The 18,569-nt window shown below is 49.0% G+C and overlaps 2 protein-coding genes across 11 annotated transcripts in view; one reads left to right on the top strand and one right to left on the bottom strand.

Moving 5' to 3' along the window:
- Positions 1 to 18,569, top strand: part of CUEDC2 (CUE domain containing 2) — a 335,540-nt gene that overhangs the window by 142,474 nt on the left and 174,497 nt on the right. The window lies entirely within an intron of this gene.
- Positions 1 to 18,569, bottom strand: part of SUFU (SUFU negative regulator of hedgehog signaling) — a 133,318-nt gene that overhangs the window by 19,772 nt on the left and 94,977 nt on the right. For 3 of the 5 annotated variants that reach the window (XM_050804151.1, XM_050804148.1, XM_050804150.1), the window contains exons 7-8: positions 16,765 to 16,918; positions 14,214 to 14,325 (exon numbers count right to left, since the gene is read on the bottom strand). In XM_050804151.1, the coding sequence (XP_050660108.1) occupies positions 14,214 to 14,325; positions 16,765 to 16,918 (266 nt within the window). Of the gene's footprint in view, positions 1 to 14,213; positions 14,326 to 16,764; positions 16,922 to 18,569 lie in introns of all 5 variants that reach the window. The other 2 variants (XM_050804147.1, XM_050804149.1) reach the window with 1 other exon arrangement.

The raw sequence follows: 18,569 nt of genomic DNA, 5'->3' as shown, positions 1-18,569 counted from the left end.
CCATCAAAAACTGGGTGAGAAGCTCCAGTTATTTATCATTCAAGTGGCAGGCAGAAGCCACCCAGGATGACAGCTGGACAGCCACTGAGAGGCAGGCCCAACCTCCTTACACGCTGCGGGGCTAGGTGCTGGGGCCTGCAGCCAGGGTGGCACCCTGACAGGCGGGGCACCTCCCCAGGGGAAGGTATAGGGTCCACAGGCAAAAGACAGAGGACGGCCCTGCGGTGGCAGTGGGTTAGACATGCCCCTGAGGTCACGGGCCGTGCCTGCCTGCTGGCCTTGTCTTTGTGAGGACTCACCCCCGGATCTGACTGTTCCTTCACAAAGCGGTCCCTTCCTCTGCCTTCCTAAAGCCAGCTCTAAAACTGCCTTTTCCCCTGGCTTCACCCTTGCACAAGATCTGTGAAGGAGACAAATGCTATGGCCAAGAGGGTCACAGTATTCAGGACTGGAAGGAAACTCTGAGGTTGTTTAATCTACCTCTTTCCTTTACAAAAGAGAGCGGGTGACGCGTCCCCGCTCACCGTGCGTCAGACTTCTGATCGAAGCCTCAGACTTCCGACCAACTCTCTTTCCCTTCCACCAGGGCACTGCACCTCCCTTCCTTCAGAGGGAGGCAGCAGCAACAGGTGAGGACTCAGTGGAGACACAGGGTGCCCTCAGGGCCCAAACAAGAGCAGAACTCAGGAAGCAGTGTTTCCTGAGCCATGTTTCCTGTGCCCTTACTCTGTGCCAACCCTCTGCTAAGGCCATAGGTTCACTCACTGATTCCTCCCAGCGAGCACAAGGTAGGCTGCACTGTCAAGCCTTCTTTCACAGTGGAGGTAACTGAGGCTCACAGAGGTGAGGTGACAAGCCAAAGGGCTCAGAGTGAGTTTAAGCAAAAGAACCAGGGGGTGACTCTCACAATCACTCCCCTGTGCCATCTCTTACCACCGGTTCCTGTCTCCAAACACACTACCGTCCTCCTGAAAGGGGCTGAGGCCTAGCTTGTCCAGGCGGGGCCTGCTAGAGGATCCCAGCCTCTATGGTGCAGGCAAAAATGCTGATGAATAGCAATGGGAGGTGGGGTGGGGGCTTGCAGAAAACAATCAACAGCATACAGGGCTACAGACGTCTCAAGCTGGAGGGAAAAATAAATTGTTGAAAGTCAGCTAAAGTCACCTTGGTAACTGCCACAACACACTCACCCAGAACCAGGACATCAAACCCAACTGCAAACAGCTTTAAAGAAATGGAAAAGAACTTAATCATCTGAAGAATTAATGTGACAAGTGCCCACATTTACACCTCCCACCAACCTTCCATCATTTGAAACCATACTTTAATCTTTTAAGAGAAAAAAAAATTGCAAAATGCTAGATCTGCAGTCCTGGAGCTTGGGTATTTCCGGCATGCTGCTTTGATGGAAACGCGGCTGCTACACACAACACATACACAGACACACACACGTGCACGCGCACACACATACACACACACACACAAGAACCCAGCTTTTTGCTGATTTGTTTCTTCTGGACATTGATGCAGAAGCATGAATTATTTGTGTGGGCTGGGTTAGGTATTAAATCTGCAGCCGACACAGGTTTGCAATGTTTTGCATGGTTGTCAGCTTCATCTTAGTCATAAAAAAATGAGTAGTGTGCTCGGCAGCATGGCCTAGTTTTTCAGCTGGGCTGTTTTCTCCCTGAGTTCCCAGTGGAGGGGAAGGCATGGCTTTGGGGGCTGGAAGGGAGAGGGGCTCACAGGGAGGCACAGCTCATACCCGCTGGTGACTGCCAGAGGCACAGGGCCAAGGCTGTGCTCCAGGAGGCAGAGTGGCTAACAGCTTAAGTTCTGGGTTCCAGTTTTATGTGACATTGGGTTTAACTTCTCTCTGAGCTTTGGTATCCTCTTAACAAGAATAAATAACAATAGGTCATTACGACTAAATGGGATGACTCAGATGAGGCATCTAATAGTGCCTGGGATGTAGTAGGTGCTCATAATACATCTGACAAGTGTATTAATGTGTTGACGTTAGCTGGCTGCCTCTAAAAGTCTATCTGCTCCTCCTGTAAAAATGTCAATGGCTTAACGAAAACTTGTTTGCCTTTATCCTGGGCCCAGAATCCAACTGCCCTCTGGCCAGGCCAGTTCCCTGCTAAACAAAGGTTCTTGCCCAGAGCTTGGGAGAGAGTACTTCTGAGATGGGGCTTGAAAGTGCTCCTGACTCCTTGAGAGGACCCTGCAGGCTTTGGTCAACCACTGGTGCTCTGGAAAGGCCCAACTATAGTCCAAAAAAACACTGAGGCCTTTGCTCTACGGAGGGAGGTGATGCCAGGGCTCTCTTCCTTCTACAGAGCACAAACTGCCTTCCTGCAATTCTCAAACCACTGTTCTTCAAGTTGCCCAGAGTGAGCTGAATCCATCTTCCCATAACAGCCTTTCCAACCCCTGAGGCTGCTCTCACTTCCCACCAAGTTTCTTTTTCTACTATCTGTGGCTCTAACTTTTAACTAGATTCTTGATAAGATTCTGAAATTCTCCATCCATTCAAGTCACCTCCCCTGGGCTCATTCTAACCTGTCAGTTTGAGTGTCCCATCCAGAAGTGAAGTGTCGTGTGTGGCAGTAAACATAGTATGTGACCTCACCAGTGCAGATCACAGAGGGACTATGATCTCTCTTGTTTGGGACATTTTATTTCTATTAAAACTGTCATCGAATTATCTATTATTTGTAACCTCCTCATACTACCAGCTCACATTGCACTCCTGTCAATGAAATCTTCCTCGGGCTTTATCCCATGGGCTGCCCTGGGACCCGTTCTCCCCCATCTAGTACGTCCCCTGTCTAGTATGTCCCCCAACTAGTATGTCCGGCTGATTACATGGAGCTAGGAGCAGAAGAACTCTGCACTATCTGGCTAGTGTTCCGGCAGTTCGGGTATTTCTGAAACCTGACTCTGGCATTCTTCATATTGGCATTCCTTCCTGACTTCAGATCACTGACAAAACTGATAAATTCGTCATCGATGTTCTCATCCCAGGCTTTGATTAAAAAGTAAACAGGAAAGGGCTAGGCAGACAGGCTGATGGACTGACATCATTACTCTTTGGGTATGCCCATCCAACCAGTTATAAATCAACCCAACCTTCCCATCACCATAGCCCTCACCCTCCTGGATGTTCTCCGGACATTTCTGTCTTGCCTATAATGCTGTCAGAATGTTCTCAAAACATCTTGCTAAACCCCGCCTATATATGGTCTGCAGTACTTCCTTTATCTGCTTGGGCAGGTAAGCATTTCTTTTTCTTTCTTTCTTTCTTTTTTTTTTTTTTTTTTGAGACAGAGTCTCGCTGTGATGCCCAGGCTGGAGTGCAATGGTGCGATCTCGGCTCACTGCAACCTCTGCCTCCCAGGTTCAAGCAATTCTCCTGCCTCAGCCTCCCAAGCAGCTAGGGTTACAGGCACCCACCACCACACCCTGCTAATTTTTTTTTTTTTTTAGTAGAGACAGGATTTTACCATATTGGCCAGGCTGGTCTCGAACTCCTGACCTCAAGTGATCCGCCCGCCTCGGCCTCCCAAAGTGCTGGGATTACAGGTGTGAACCACTGCGCCCAGCCGGGTAAGCATTTCTTTTTAGGCAATGACAATGTTGAGTCTACTTAGGGGTCTTTGGAAAAAATTAAAAATAAATAAATAAAAAGGCAATGAGGATGGTCTGGCAAGCCTGGCTCTTTCTGACTCTCAGGACTCGCTCTTTCCCTTGGAGTGTTCACAGCCTACTTGCTGAATAATCTAGTTCAGAATTTTCGCTGAGAGTGACACCACGCTCACTAGTCTAGAGAGTGCAAGATGCTTTTTGCATCTTGCAACTTCTGAGTACTTCCAGTCTGCCAACACCTCTCTCCCATTCCCTCAAAGATTGCTGACACCAGCTTCACGACTCTTGCCTGCCAATTCTCCTGGTGTTCTGGAGGCACAATACATGTGAGCCAGGAGAGCTGAAATAATAGATTCAACTCTCTTGTCAATGCCTGTGGGACCCTTCCTGGTCTGATAAAACCATTTGTTTCAATATGGAACCATAACAGAACTTGAGTAAATTTTGCGTTCTCTCTGCCACTGATAAACGATACTCTGTCCAAACAATTAGGTCTAGGTTTTCTTCTTCTTACTCCAAAGAGAAGTACAAAAATAAAGTCCTTTTTGCTGCTCATTGCACTTTTTTTGCAAGACTCAGTTCTTGAGTTTCAGCTTTTCTTGACCCTGTTCTTTAAAGTCTATGCTGACATAACATCTCTCTCCTTCTAGCATTTGTTCAAATTCTTCCAAATTGAGTTGTGTGAAGTATTCTCTACAGACTTATGCTGGTCCCTGGAGGTATTAGACCTCTTTTTGGTTTTCAGGGGACTATTCACAATAATAAGAGACATCTTTTATTGAGCACAGACTATGGTACTGGGTCCCATGCTAAATCCTTTGTATAGTTTGCTTCCTTTCATTTCCATCACAACTCTATAAAGAGGCATTATTTTCCCCATTTTACAGATAAAGACACTGAAACTCAGAGACTTAAATAACTAGCCCAAGATCAAACAATGAGTAAAGAGCTGAGACAAAACCCCAGTTCTCCTTGATACCAGCAAAAGAGTAATTATAATATTTCTCCTTAAGAAACTCCCATCTCTTTTGAGTGGTCTTTTCTTCCAGGCTTTCAGGACTATGAAGACACATCTATCTTTTCCTTGAATTCTTAAAAGAACTGCCTTCCTGGAAGACAGGGCAGGACTTCCCAAAGGGTATTTGATGGAATTTTAAGAGAAGCCTCTAGAAAAACAGGTACGGCAAAGGGTAGATGGAATATGCCCCATCTCAGATCAGAGATTCACAAAATGTTGGCATTTTGGACTCTGAGGAGGACGATAGAGGGAAAATGTACTGGTTTCATTTTGTGTAAACCAGCATTTTCCAACTGTAGCCAGAGAACCCTCTTTTCACTGAACACCCAAGAAAATCCCCTAAAATGTTGCGGGGACCTCCTCTGGGGACTACTGGCCCAGGGTTTTCCCTCCTGACCTCTGCCTGCCCAAGCTGCTTTCTCACAGGGCTCACACTCCCCGCTGGTCAGAATTGGGTCCACAGCCGAGTTCCCCCCGATTATCTTCTGTGCCCCTGAGACAGACGCTTTCCAGGGGGCTGTCAGATGATTCTCCACAGCTCACCCTCAACTCTCAGCCTGAGGCTAGGGAAGCTGAAGTTCCCCTGGGCTTGCCTTGGCACTAACTGTGTGCTTTTTACCTGGCATACATCATCCTTTCTTTTCACTGGGCAGAGTAAACTATAACAGCTCATACAATACCTTTTTCTTTTTTCTTTTTTAGCGTTTAAAGGGTCAAAGGGTTTCATGAGGGTCGTTACAATAGTCACTGTCTTCCCATGCTCCCCTCCTCAGAGACAACTGTCACCTCTGTAGATGATTCTTTCATATTTCCTTAATTTTTTTTTTTTTAGACGGAGTCTCGCTCTATTGCCCAGGCTGGAGTGCAATGGCGCCATCTTGGCTCACTGCACCCTCCACCTCCTGGGTTCAAGCGATTCTCCCGCCTCAGCCTCCCAAATAGCTGGGTATAGGCACCCACCATCATGCCTGGCTAATTTTTTGTATTTTTGTAGAGATGGGGTTTTACCATGTTGGCCAGGCTGGTCTTGAACTCCTGACCTCAGCCTCCCATCCTTGATATTTTAAATATACTTTATTTTTAATTCCTGGTGTTTCCTTTTCTTTTTCTTTCTTTTCTTTTTTTTTTTTTTGTTTGAGACGGAGTCTTGCTCTGTCACCTAGGCTGGAGTACAGTGGCGAGATCTTGGCTCATGCAACCTCCACCTCCTGGATTTAAGCGATTCTCCTGCCTCAGCCTCCTGAGTAGCTGGGATTACAGGCACGTGACCGTGCCCAGCTAATTTTTGTATTTTAGTAGAGACGGGGTTTCACCATGTTGGCCAGGCTGGTCTCAAACTCCTGACCTCAAGTGATCTGCAAGCCTCAGCCTCTCAAAGTGCTGGGATTACAGGCATGAGTCACTGCGCCCGGCCTGGTATTTCCTTTTCAGGCTTTACCTACTGACTCCCCACCATGGAAGATGAGCTTTTGGCTCTCTTCCATACACCTTCCCACTTTTCCAGGATAACTGCACCGTCAGTTTGTGTGGACTGGTATTAAGTGTTTAAATTATTTGACTATGTCAATGCTGTTTATAGCTGAGCCATGTATTATATTAATATACTTTTCCTTTTGTCATAATTTTCTATTTTCCTTGGATTTAATACCTCTCTTAGTTTTCTATGTGCTTATCACCAATTAAATCAGAATTACTATTACTGGCTGGGCGTGGCGGCTCACGCCCATAATCCTAGCACTTTGGGAGGCCGGGTGGGAAAATCACCTGAGCTCAGGAGTTCAAGGCCAGCCTGGGCAACGCAGTAAAACCCCATCTCTACCAAAAGTACAAAAAATTAACCGGGCATGGTGGCGTGTGCTTGTGGTCCCAGCTACTCAGGAGGCTGAGGAGGGAAGATCGCTTGAGCTCAGGAGGCAGAGGTTGAGATCACACTACTGCATGCCAACCAAGGTGACAGAGTCAGACCACGTCTCAAAAAAAAAAAAAAAAAAAAATTACTCTTACCAATGGTCCACACATCTTCCTCCCAAGCCATTCAAATACACCAAGTATTTATCAATTTTATTTTCTTGGAGACATTTCTCCAGAGGATCCTTCCAACCTGCTCCCACCTGAGTTGGCTGCCTTCCATTCCTGCTATACTGTTGTCATCTGGGATCATTCTCCCTTTCACCCTGGATTCTCCTTGCCTCTTTCTCATGTTGGATCCATTTCCTACCCCCATATGTCTTCCTCACTTATTCGGATGGAGTGTATCCTCTAGCTGATTTCACTTTATTTTTTAGTATCCCTCTCTCAGTTAAACGGTCTCTCCCGAACTGCCACCTTCAGGGGTTTCCAGGCAAACTAAAATACCACCTTTCCTCTGTGCGCTGGCATGCAGGTGTCAAAGACCCTGTTTCCAGTTACGTTTTCTGGTGAACTGGCATGTATCCCTCCACCTTTATCCTCTTTTACAGGCAATACTCAGTGAAGAGGCTCAGATCTAGAGTCACACCACCCAAGGTTCAAATCCTGGCTGACACTTAATCCCTGCAGTCTGATGCTAGATAAGTTCTATAACCTCGTTAAGTCTCAGTGGTCTAAGTCACAAGACAGGAACAAGGGCATCCCACAACGCAAGGCCTGGCACAAGGTGATGTACAATAAAAACTGCCCACTCAGCCACAAGGACCAGCCCAGGATTCCTTCTATATTGAGAGCACCACACCAAGGGGTGGTTTATGGGCTGGTTTAGAGGTGCAATTGATCTAAATTGACCTATTTCGTCTTTACCACCTGTCTATATAATGCATTCTATATTTGTATTTCTCACTGCATGAGGTGACTTTTTATAGATCCTAATAAACCCTCTCCTTCCAGTGTCAAGGTAGATTCCTGATTTCTAGTACTGTACAGTTGATAGTACATGCCCTGATCACCCTACCTACACATAACAGACCAACAGAGTCTCAACCATGCTTCCCCTCCACCCTGGTCTCTCTAAATGGAAAAGTCTTACTTTTTCCACATTCGCCTAAAAGGTATTGGTCCCATTCAGTCAGTGGCAGCAGGGGTGGAAAGGAGAGGAGCTGAACCATTGAGACTCCTTTTAGCCACAATCCCAGTCCTATGAGTCATGACGTCTGCAGTGGCCACATGACTTGGAGCCTTCTCCTTGGGGACGCCCAGGAACAGGAACCAGGGCATCAAGCTTGGCAACTATTCACAAGTGAAGTGGATTTGGCCTGCTGAGCCCAGCCCAACCTCTAGCTTCTGCCCCTTGCCTGGGAGATTCTTCCTTTTGCTTTCTGATTGCTGACGAAAGCTCTGAACTTTCCAGAGAAAGAACCACCTGCAGGTCTCCCTTTAAGGCAGAACTGGAAAAGGGTGTGGGTGTGGGATGGAGGGAGAGGGGACCAGCTCACCTCTAAAGTTCTTGTTAAGCACAAGGCTGTATAACCTGGTAATTCTGACAAATTTTCTCATAAGGACAATACAGGAGTAAAAGGCCATAAAAGGTGAATAGTAAACACCAATAACCAAATGACAAAATACAGTATTTTCTTTTTTTGTTTTGAGACAGGGTCTCAGGATGGAGTGCAGTGGTGTGATCATGGTTCACTGCAGCCTCAACCTCCCAGGTCCAGGTGATCCTCCCACCTCAGCCTCCTGAGTAGCTGGGACTACAGGCACGTGCCACCACACCTGGCTAATTTTTTGTATTTTTTGTAGAGATGGGGTTTTGCCATGTTGCCCAGGCTGGTCTCGAACTCCTGGACTCTAGAGATTTTCTGCCTCAGCCTCCCAGAGTGCTGGGATTACAGGTATGAGCCACCACACTCAGTTTAAAAATGCAGTATTTGGCAGGGCACAGTGGCTCATGCCTGTAATTCCAGCACTTTGGGAGGCCGAGTAGGGCGGATCACGAGGTCAGGAGTTCGAGACCAGCCTGACCAACATGGTGAAAATCCATCTGTACTAAAAATACAAAAATTAGCTGGGCATGGTGGTGTGTGCTTATAATCCCAGCTACTCAGGAGGCTGAGGCAGGAGAATCGCTTGAACACGGAAGGCAGTGGTTGCAGTAAGCTGAGACTGTGCCACTGCACTCCAGTCTAAGCGACAGAGTAAGATTTCGCCTCGTCTCAAAAAAAAAAAAAAAAAAAAAAAAAAAAAAAAAAAAAAAAGGCGCAATATTTTCATTGGGAATATCCCAAAGGTAAAATCTGATCATGAAATGGTGTGACAGAGTATGGCTAAAGAAGTCAGGGTGAGTAAAATCTGCATCAAGGTTAGGGGATTTCCTAGTCAACTATTAACTCCTCTGGGCATGAGGGGCCGCCATCCCCAGCCCTGCCCTCTAACTTGGGTGGGAGATTAGTACCCCTACTCTCCTGAATCAGCTTGCTCTACCCAGAACCCCAGCTTTCCTTTTTCTGAGACACTGAGTCATTTCCTTTCTCTAGCTCTTACCTTTGAGCCTTCCTTTTCCCCTCCCTGGAGAAGTGACTCACTGCTGAAGTGTTGGGTGACACCGAGGATCAAGGATGGGTGATAAAAATACTCCTGATTGTGCAACTCGAGGGAGGGGGATGCAGCGTTTGGACTGAGAATTCAAGCACCAGCGAGGAATTCTGAAGTTGGGGTGTTAACAATGGCCGTGGCTTCATCTCTTTGGGGAAGTGGAGCAAAGAACGGAGTTAAAACAGAAATTTACCCATGCCAGACTTGCTGTGGAGCCCCTTGCTCTGCCCTTTGAAATGTGTATTTCTGAGAAAGTCCTGTAAAGGTACTTGGCATGACAACACGGATCACTGTGAGGGAGGCAAAAAGGAGCCTGCTGTCCAGGAAGCAGAGAGCAGAGAGGCCTAGGCTGTTCCTCTCATCAGCCCTGCAGAGTCTGGCTGGGGCCCTAAGAGAAGGGCTGTTTCTTTCTGGGCTTTCTTTCCAGTGCAAACAACTGTACTTCCCCAGTGTGGGAGTGTGAGGGAAGCCAACGTGACAGAGAGGGCTCCAGGCTGGCCACTGCGCTGCCAGGAGAGACCCCTTGAAGCAGGGTTACCCAATACTGCCCTTCGTGCGAGCGGCACCAGCCACAGCCCAGCTGTTTCCCCCAGATGGAAACTCACCTTCCTTCACCCCAATTCACTGGTAGGTTGGATGCAAACGAGATATTTTCTTCTTCTAATTAATCTTCATGGACCTCATAGGCTGAGCAAAACAAAACACAATTTTCTCGAAAGGATGACTCCCTGACCAGGTTACAAGGTATTCAAGATGGGAATTAGAGGCAGCAAAGTCACCCCAATCAAAGGCCAAACAGACAGGTGCAGAGACACTCATAAGAGCACGGAGAAATCTATGTATATGTGTGTGTGTGTATGTTGGGGAGGTGTTGCAAATGAGAATGTTACAGCAGAGGAATTCGTGATACAGAATCTTAATTGTCCAGGAAATTAAGGCAAAAAAATTTTTTTTACAGGTCTTGAAAGTTGCTGGTGTGATTCTAGAAGACTGAGAATCTCAGCAGTGATGGTGAGTTCGCTTTTTAGAGGTGCCTCAACTACAAAGTGCTTCTCCCAGAGTCAGGAACTTTTCCCCTCTAACGTAAGTGTGCACACATGCATGTGCCCTGTCCCCCTCTGGGAGGGCACAACTCAGAGTGCTCCCTAAGGGCCCCCAGCCTCAGGTGGTAAGTCACTTGCTGAGGGAGGAGGTGGTCCTAGAATACTGATGCAGGTTCCCAGCATCTGAGCAACAGTTTAGAGAAATACAGGCCAGGTATGGCGGCTCATGCCTGTAGTCCTAGCATTTTGGGAGGCCAAGGTGGGAAGAGGATCACTTGAGGCCAGGAGCTCAAGGCTGCAGTGAGCTATGATCTTGCCACCACATTCCAGCCTGTGTGACAGAAGGAGATCCTGTGTCAAAAAAAAAAAAAAAAAAAAAAAAGACAGAAAGACAAGAAAACCTCTACACACAATTCACCTGACCGCACTGTGCACTGTAGAGAGACCAGACTCCGTAGTTCACGCTGACCAGGTGACCTCAGAGAGGATGCCCAGGAACTTTTCCCTCCTCAAATCCCTACAGATGTTGGCAGGCACAGTCTTTAAGCCAGGCTGTCCTCATGCGGCACAAAGGAGCTGCTTCCCATCCTTCCCAAACTCACCCGAGCAGGCAGTGGGAAGGGAGGCGCCAGCAAGCTGAAGGAGGCTTTTCTCAACTGATCATCTTGGGAAAAGCCAGATACAAATTTCATGGCTGGAATGCAAGGGTTGTGAAATGCTGAAGAAGCCCTGAAGAGGGCCAAGGACTCTCCTTCTGGGAAGGCAGTGGGAGGAGGGCTGGCAACGAAGAGTAGGAGAGGAGCAGGTTACCCAGGGGGCCTGCCTTTCTGGAAAGGAAGAAATAGACCCTCGAAATGGAAAGAAATCCCCTTGCCCTGAGGTGGTAGAGGGGCCAGAGATAGGGTTGTTTTAGTTTCTGTACATGAAGAAAATAAGGCCTTGTGTCACAAAATAATTTTGGTATAAATGAGCCAATTATGACATAGCTTGTTATTTCTGGGATTTGGAATCACCGAGGCTCATGGCATCTCCTAGGAGTTATTTAACTCCCCTACAGTTTAGTTAAATAAGCCCAATAGGCTTCTAACATGAGGCTTTGGCTTTGTCCTTGGTGCCATGTGAGAGGTCCCGATTCATGCTGCAACTAGTTAGATGAATTCTACCAGTAAGGGTCATTATTTTCTCGGAAACACAGTCTGATGTGTCCCCCATGGGGTCCCTGAGAATAGGGTAAGGAAGATTACATCCATTTTAATGGCTGATAGATGGCTGTAAGTAAGCGCAACCTCTTTCTAACCTTGGACAAGATACTTATTAGCCTCTCTGTACCTCATCCATTAAAGGGGGATATGTAAGATTATCGACCACAGGATGGCTATGAGGATGAGATAAATGAATGGCAACAGATAGTAACTGGCACATTACCTAGCACAGAATAAGCACTAATAATGTTTTAGCTGCTGCTGAAGTGTGAAAAGAGCAAGTGCTTGATGCCCCCAAGTAGGCCGGCACCCAGCTGCTAATGCCCAGGCTTGATCAGCTGCTCTGAGCCTCTGATCTAGCTCTGTATCTTCCTCAGACCACAGACAAACCCAGGAAGACCCATGCATAAGAGTTTCCTGGCCCAGAAGTCCTGACTAAGGAGAAATCAGACCAGCAGACAAAATATGGCCCACGCTGGCTGCCCCCGCACAGGGAGTGGAGCAAACAGTGGTGCCAGCACATTTTGGGTCAGCTTTCTCAGTTGCAATCCATGTGGTGTATCTGAAATGGGGTCAGGTCCCAGAGTGGGCAGCACAGATATTAACATCACGCTCACTGAACTGAACTGAGTCCATCATGATCGATCCTGAGATAACAGGAAGCTTGAGTCTGACAGGCTTAAGGGGTGTGTTGGAGAATGTTCTTGGCAAAGGAGGAGGAGAAACCATTTCTCAACCAATTGCTAACAAATTGGTAACCAGCACTGACAGCCTCAGAGGAAACATTCTAATCCCGTCAGACTGCAGATCCTGGTGCTTCAGAGACCTGACTGGGCACTAAACCTTCAGGAAGGGGAGACAAACCCGGCACCTCAAATCTTTTCCCACCCATCTCTCTGTATCTCAGCTAACTCAAGCCAAAGGGTAGAAGCCACAACCTCTCTGCCTTATGTCTACAGAGACCCCCTGGACCAGAACCAATACCCTACTGCCCAGTTAGGGTGTGGGCTGAGTCTGGGCTTATGTGTATATCTAGGAGGCCAGAGCCTTGTGCCCCCTTGCAATGTCCAGGGGTGCAGTAGCTGGAAGTGCTCCCAAGCCAGAGAGTGAGATCTCAGGCCTGTTCCAGATGCACAAGAGGGGCAAGAAGGTTGTATCTCTGCAGGAGCTTGTGCCCTTCTGCCTAGAAACCCCAGGCTTCCAGAGGCAGAGAGCCATCTGGACTGAGACTATCTCCATGTTATAGGCCTTCCAGTACCTTTGGCCTCCCAACAGTGCCAAGGAGGCCCAAAGCGAGAAGCCAAGCTCAGGGAATGGGAAGGAGTGTAGACCTGGGACAGGGTCCAGACTCACAGGTAGAGAGCTTCCATATGTCGTATGACCTTGGTGTGGCCATCTGCTGCTGCCAGGGGATGATCAGGATGCCTCGAGCCAGCTACTTCAGGGCAGCTGGCTGGAGAAACCCACAGGCCGGAGTTAAAAGCTGCTCTGAGGTGGCGGTAGAGGCTTCTCCAGGCTTTTGCCAAAGAGCTCAACTCTCAGCACAGCCCTGTTCCCAGAGTAACTCTAGTCCAGTCAGGTCTCAGGAGGCAGCCTGAACTTTAACCAGCCAGGCCTCCCCTGTGCTATATCCTCTTGAGTTCCTTCCTCTGCTTATTAAAATTCTAAGGCGTCCTGAAGGTCAATGCCATGTTCTTCCTCCTCCAAGATGCCCTCCCTAACTACCCCAGATCCTGTGGACCTGTCTTTTTTGTAGCGCACTAAAGTGTTACTATTTCTGGGAACCATGATCAGCAACTAGAGCTAGAATCCAGAGAAGCAGCCATTTCCAACAAATCACATCGACAGCCAGACACACACTATTAAAAGGTAATTGTTTCACTCATGTTCTCCCAAAGGAAGAGCCTGTGCACCCAAGATGGCCCCCTGGGCCCAAGCTTGTCAGACAGCAAATGTGTAATAAAGACTTCGTAGAAGAAGGCTAGATCACCCTGGTCTTGCAGGATGATTGACCTCCCTTTCAGCCCAAGGCACAGCAATTTCCTCCCTGGCAGGCAAGGTTCCTGCTTTGGGCTGCCAGCCCCCTAGTATCTCCTGCCAGCAGCTATTCCCTAGAGCTGCCCTGGGACTAAGGGCAGAGGAGGGTGCCCGGTTCCAGCCCTGCCCATCACTCATCCCCTCTATCAGAGGAAGAGAGGTTGGCAGGAAGCGGATCTGACCTCTGGGGTGGCCACAGTCTCTCCCGAGGGCTACAGGGGCCCCTGGACAGGCAGCAGAGGCCTGCAAAAGACTTCCTTTCCCTTCCCTGGGCCCCAGGGAAGAGAGGCAGGAAGAAGGGCCTCAGCCGCAGGCATCCAGCATGGGGCTGGCCAGAGAGGGAGGCCCCCCGGGTTGCAGCTATCAGCCGGAGACCAGGCTCCAGGAAGGAAGGAAGGGCAACTCTGGCCGAGACTGAGATAAGGAGGGAACTGTGCTCAGCACAATGGGCTCCCACAAGGCTGGGAGGCCCCAAGTCAGATTTCGCCCCAACCTGGCCTCCTGTCTGTTCACACGGCTCATGTAAATATTTACTGATGTTTATATTCACGGTCTGCTGGGTCCCCTCTGAGGCCCTCTCCTATGACCCACAGATAGATCTGTGTGCCCCAGACCATGCCTGCCCTTAAGCCTAGAGATCCTGGGCCCATCCAGCAAGGGCTATGTGCATTGTTCTCTCTCATGCAATCCACAGGAACAGGCCCTTCAGGACAAAATCATCCTCTTGTTCCAGTCCATGGACACTGGGGAACTTACGGGGCCCGGTCGTGGGCGAGGCCATTCTGCCGCTGAGGGTTGATTGGCGGAAGGACAGGTTTGCTGTTGATCTCGAGTCCTCTCCTCAAGGTCTCCCGGATCTGCTCTGTGTCTGCAACGACACCACTAAGTTGCCCGGTGGCCCAGTGGGCTCCCAGCAACTCTCACCCTGCTCTTAAAACTTGGCTCAGCAGAGGTGCTAAGAAAAACTACCACATTGGCCAGTCCTGAGCCCACTCTAGGCATCCAGACGTGAGTGCTGAGTGAGTACAGATTGCGAGGGGACAACCGTGCTCTTAAGAAGCTCTAGGTTCGGCCGGGCGTGGTGGCTCACGCCTGTAATCCCAGCACTTTGGGAGGCCGAGGTGGGCGGATCACAAGGTCAGGAGATCGAGACCATGGTGAAACCCCGTCTCTACTAAAAATAGAAAAAATTAGCCGGGCGCAGGGGCGGGCGCCTGTAGTCCCAGCTACTCGGGAGGCTGAGGCAGGAGAATGGCGTGAACCCGGGAGGCGGAGCTTGCAGTGAGCCGAGATTGCGCCACTGCACTCCAGCCTGGGCGACAGAGCGAGACTCCGTCTCAAAAAAAAAAAAAAAAAAAAAAGAAGCTCTAGGTTGGAAGAGTGCCATTCTTGTAGAATCCAGGGGCAGCCTCTAGAGTTCAGAAAAGCGCTCTCCACCATCGTTTTCCTTCCTGTGTCACAGGCCCGAGGTTTACCCTTAACGTGGCTCTGCACAGTGACTGATTACTGGGGATTCTGCCCACTGAAATGGATGTGAGTGAAGGCTGCAAGTGCCCTGCCATGAATGGGCAGGTGCCTCTCACACACCTTTCTGGGTTCTGGGTGGTCAACTAGCATCTGGTCTTGCCACCCCTTCCCCTTGCATTCAAGTCAGTGAGACGAGATCATCCCTCCACCTTGGTCTATCCCAGGAAACTCTGCCTCTCCATGGAGAGGCAAGGGCCAGGAAGTGAAAGAGTTCCCCTGGTGGGATTATTTCTTTGTAAGGTGCTTTGCTGGTCTTTGGGATGAAGCTTACTAGTCTGGTCCCCTGTACTGAGATTTGGATCCAAATTTATCTCTGCAAACTGTAAACAGATACAAAAAAGCAAATTAAAGTTAGTTGCTCAAAGAGTGGTCTTAGAGTGGAAAGGAGATGATTACTAACTTTTCTAACGATCTGATTTGTTACAGTAGGATGGATTAATTTATAAATTTTTAAAAATAGCCAATAATGACTGAAATTTTAGACAAGACTATGACTCCCTCTTTAAATCAACCTCATTTGGTTGTCAAAAGCAACCAAATGATTCCAATAACTGTATACCCTGTCTTTGAGCCTCCAACAGACTTGGCATGCCATTAAAACAAACAGGAAGGAAAGAAAGGGCTCGGCTGGGTGAGGTGGCTCACATCTGTAATCCCAGCACTTTGGGAGGCTGAGGCGGGTGGATTGTTTTGAGCTCAGGAGTTTAAGACCAGCATGGGCAACATGGCGAAGCCCTGACTACAAAAAATACAAAAGTTAGCTGGGCGTTGGTGGCTCATGCCTGTAGTCCCAGCTACTTGGGATGCTGAGGCTGGAGAATCACTTCAGCCTGGGAAGTGAAGGTTGCAGTGAGCCAAGATCAAGCCACTGTACTCCAGCCTGGGCAACAGAGACCCCTGTTTCAAAGAAAAAAAAAAAAGGGCTCAAATATTTGCACTAGGGGTTTAAGTTTGTCCTTTACAGAATGAACAAAAACCTTTTATAAGTGTTATCATATATGTAAGGATTTTATTCAGGGCTGTAGACATCTTATTCTTCAAAAAAAGAAAAGATGGAAGAATGAAGAAAGGAAGTAGACAAAGAAGCTGTCAACACATGTATATGTAAGTGGCTGCTTTTCCTTTGCAGTTAGTTGGGGACGCCCTCTACTAAAAACCACAACTGTTTCTGTAGCCAAGATCAGCATAGGGAGATTCCAACAGGACAGCCACATCCTCCTTCCCAAATACCCCATCCGGAATGCAGTGGGTCCAGAGGCCCTGCCCACAGCCCTAACCCTGTATCTGTATGACAGGAGGTGGGCAATTTGCAAGCCGGCCTCACACTCAGGCCTCTCTTGTTGAAGGCCTGGGAAGGCCCAAGGCCAGAGTGATCCTTGGATCTGGCATGGCCTTCAGGCCAGAGCTGGGCCCTGTGTCAATTCCGTGGGTGGCCGACACTTTTCTCTTGCACTTGGGTGGACTATGGACTTTTCCTGTAACTGTTCTAAGGCTTCCACTCACCTCCATGACCTCAGATTGCAAGGGACAAATCTAAAACACAATGGTGCCTGCTGGTGATGCATTTGAAATACACACAGGAAACACAACTAGAAATGGGCCAATAAAGCTCCCTTAATTCCACCCTGCTGGAAGACTTCACTTGCTGTTTAAATCATGCCAGGAAATAAACTATTGAATGGGTTGTTTTTGTTAGAGACCCATCCTAGAGAGCCTGGAAACCAGGCCCTGGGGAAGAGGAAGGAGGAAGGCTGGGGGAAGGCTGGGTGTTGGCTCCCACCTTTGCCAGAGAGTCGCCGGGGCTGTGTGCCGATGCAGATGCTCCGGCTGTCCTCGTCATCCTCGGGAGGCCGGCTCAGGTCGTCCCAGGCACACTTGGCACTGACACCACTCAGGTTGGAGCCATCTGTCTCGATGCCTTTGTCAACTCTCTCCTGCTTGAAAAGAACCAAAGAGCCAGAGTTCTTTCAGAGAACTGGTGGCCCAAGGTGACCACTCTTCCAGCCACCACTCTTACAGTATTTACTGAGCCCTTGTGGTACTGAGCATGGGACAAATGCTGGAAGAGCAGGATCTCTGACCTTGTTCTGCCCTGGTTACCAATGCATGATGGTCTCTACCAGCTCTTGGACTCCTCCAGGGGAACCAGGGATTAGGGGAAGCCGGGAGGAATGCAGATCCCAAGGGAAGCATCTCTTCTACCATCAGCCTTCCAGTACAATGGCCTCTACCTGTGTCAGAGCCCCAAACCTGTCTCTGCCAGGCTGGCTGGTGGAGCTGATGTGGCCATGAGAGAGCCTACTTCTCTGAGGAGAGGTGTGATCCTTCCTCTCCTCCCGATCTTCAGGCAGAACCTCTCAGTGACTGCTATAGAAGACAGGGTGGAAGCCTGCCACAGGCGACAGGCAGCACCTGCAGTTTCCCCTTCTAACAGCTAGAGGGTGTGGTCACACAGGGAAGAGCCACAGGAGAGCAGAAGGCTGGACTTCCCCTAGATGCTTGGGTTCCCTTGTTTGGCAAAGGACTCTGGATGGAGATTCCCTCCCATTTCTTAGACTGAGATGGGGGCCTGGAGTGCAGTGACTATCTGCAGACACCCTTCTCTCCCCATCGAGACCCTACCTTTCTACAGGCCTTGGTATTGCTGGGTCCAAACACTCTCCAAATGGCCTCAAGGAAGAGTTGTACTCAAAACATCCCTGGATTTTCTGGTAAAACACCCTTCATTGATGCTGGACCTTGAACTAAAAGTCATCTATGCCCATGTGGGCCAAATCAAACTTGTGACTGAGCACCTCAACAAGAATCTATGCTTCCTGGCTCCACGGGTGCCACACTGGCCTGCCGATCAGCCCGGGAGCCCCATCTGGGAGAAGTACAGGTACTGTCCTTATTTCCCGGGACCAGTTAGCAAGTGGCTGTGCCCCAGATGCCTCCTTCCCACCAGTCATCTCCTCCTTTCAAGTGCTAATGGTGGCCTGGGCAAAGCTGTGGGTTCCGAGCAGGAAGAGGCTAAGCAGGGAAGCACTCTGTGTACTCCAGGCGGGGAGTGCGTATACTCTGGTGTGCTCAGGGGATAGTCTGAGCTTCTTCCTCTCCACTGGCTGCCCTGGGGTCCCTCACTTAGTTAAAGAGTTGCAGACAGACAATTCTTGGCTTAACTTGTCTGGGCCATTTACTTTATAAGTAAAAAGAAAACGTTAAGACGCAGAAAGGTGAGGGACTTGTTTGGGCACACAGCTGGTTAGCCTAGAGCTTGGATCACAGGAATATACGCCAGCTCTAAATGGACTGATAGCAAGCAGGCTCCTGAAAGGCACAGTGAATACAGAAGAGTTCACACTTGGTACACAGAGCCACCAGGAAGGAAAGCTGTCCTTTCTCCCTGTGGGGCCCTGGGTCCTGTGGGCTGCTCTCAGGGGAGCCTGCAGACTAGGAAGGAGAATAGCTCTTGGCATGGAAGGACAGCTGTTTACCCTTCTAGTGCAAAGGACCAGGTTCTTTCTTAGTACTTGGCACTTAAGATAGGGTCCAAACAATGGCCCACAGTGCCCCATGCTGGATCCCAGTGTGGCTACAGAACAA

Source organism: Macaca thibetana, chromosome 9, assembly GCF_024542745.1.
Source record: "Macaca thibetana thibetana isolate TM-01 chromosome 9, ASM2454274v1, whole genome shotgun sequence".
Taxonomy (NCBI): Eukaryota; Metazoa; Chordata; class Mammalia; order Primates; family Cercopithecidae; genus Macaca; species Macaca thibetana.
The sequence above is the reverse complement of the archived record's forward strand: the minus strand, read 5'-3'. Positions and strand labels throughout refer to the sequence as shown.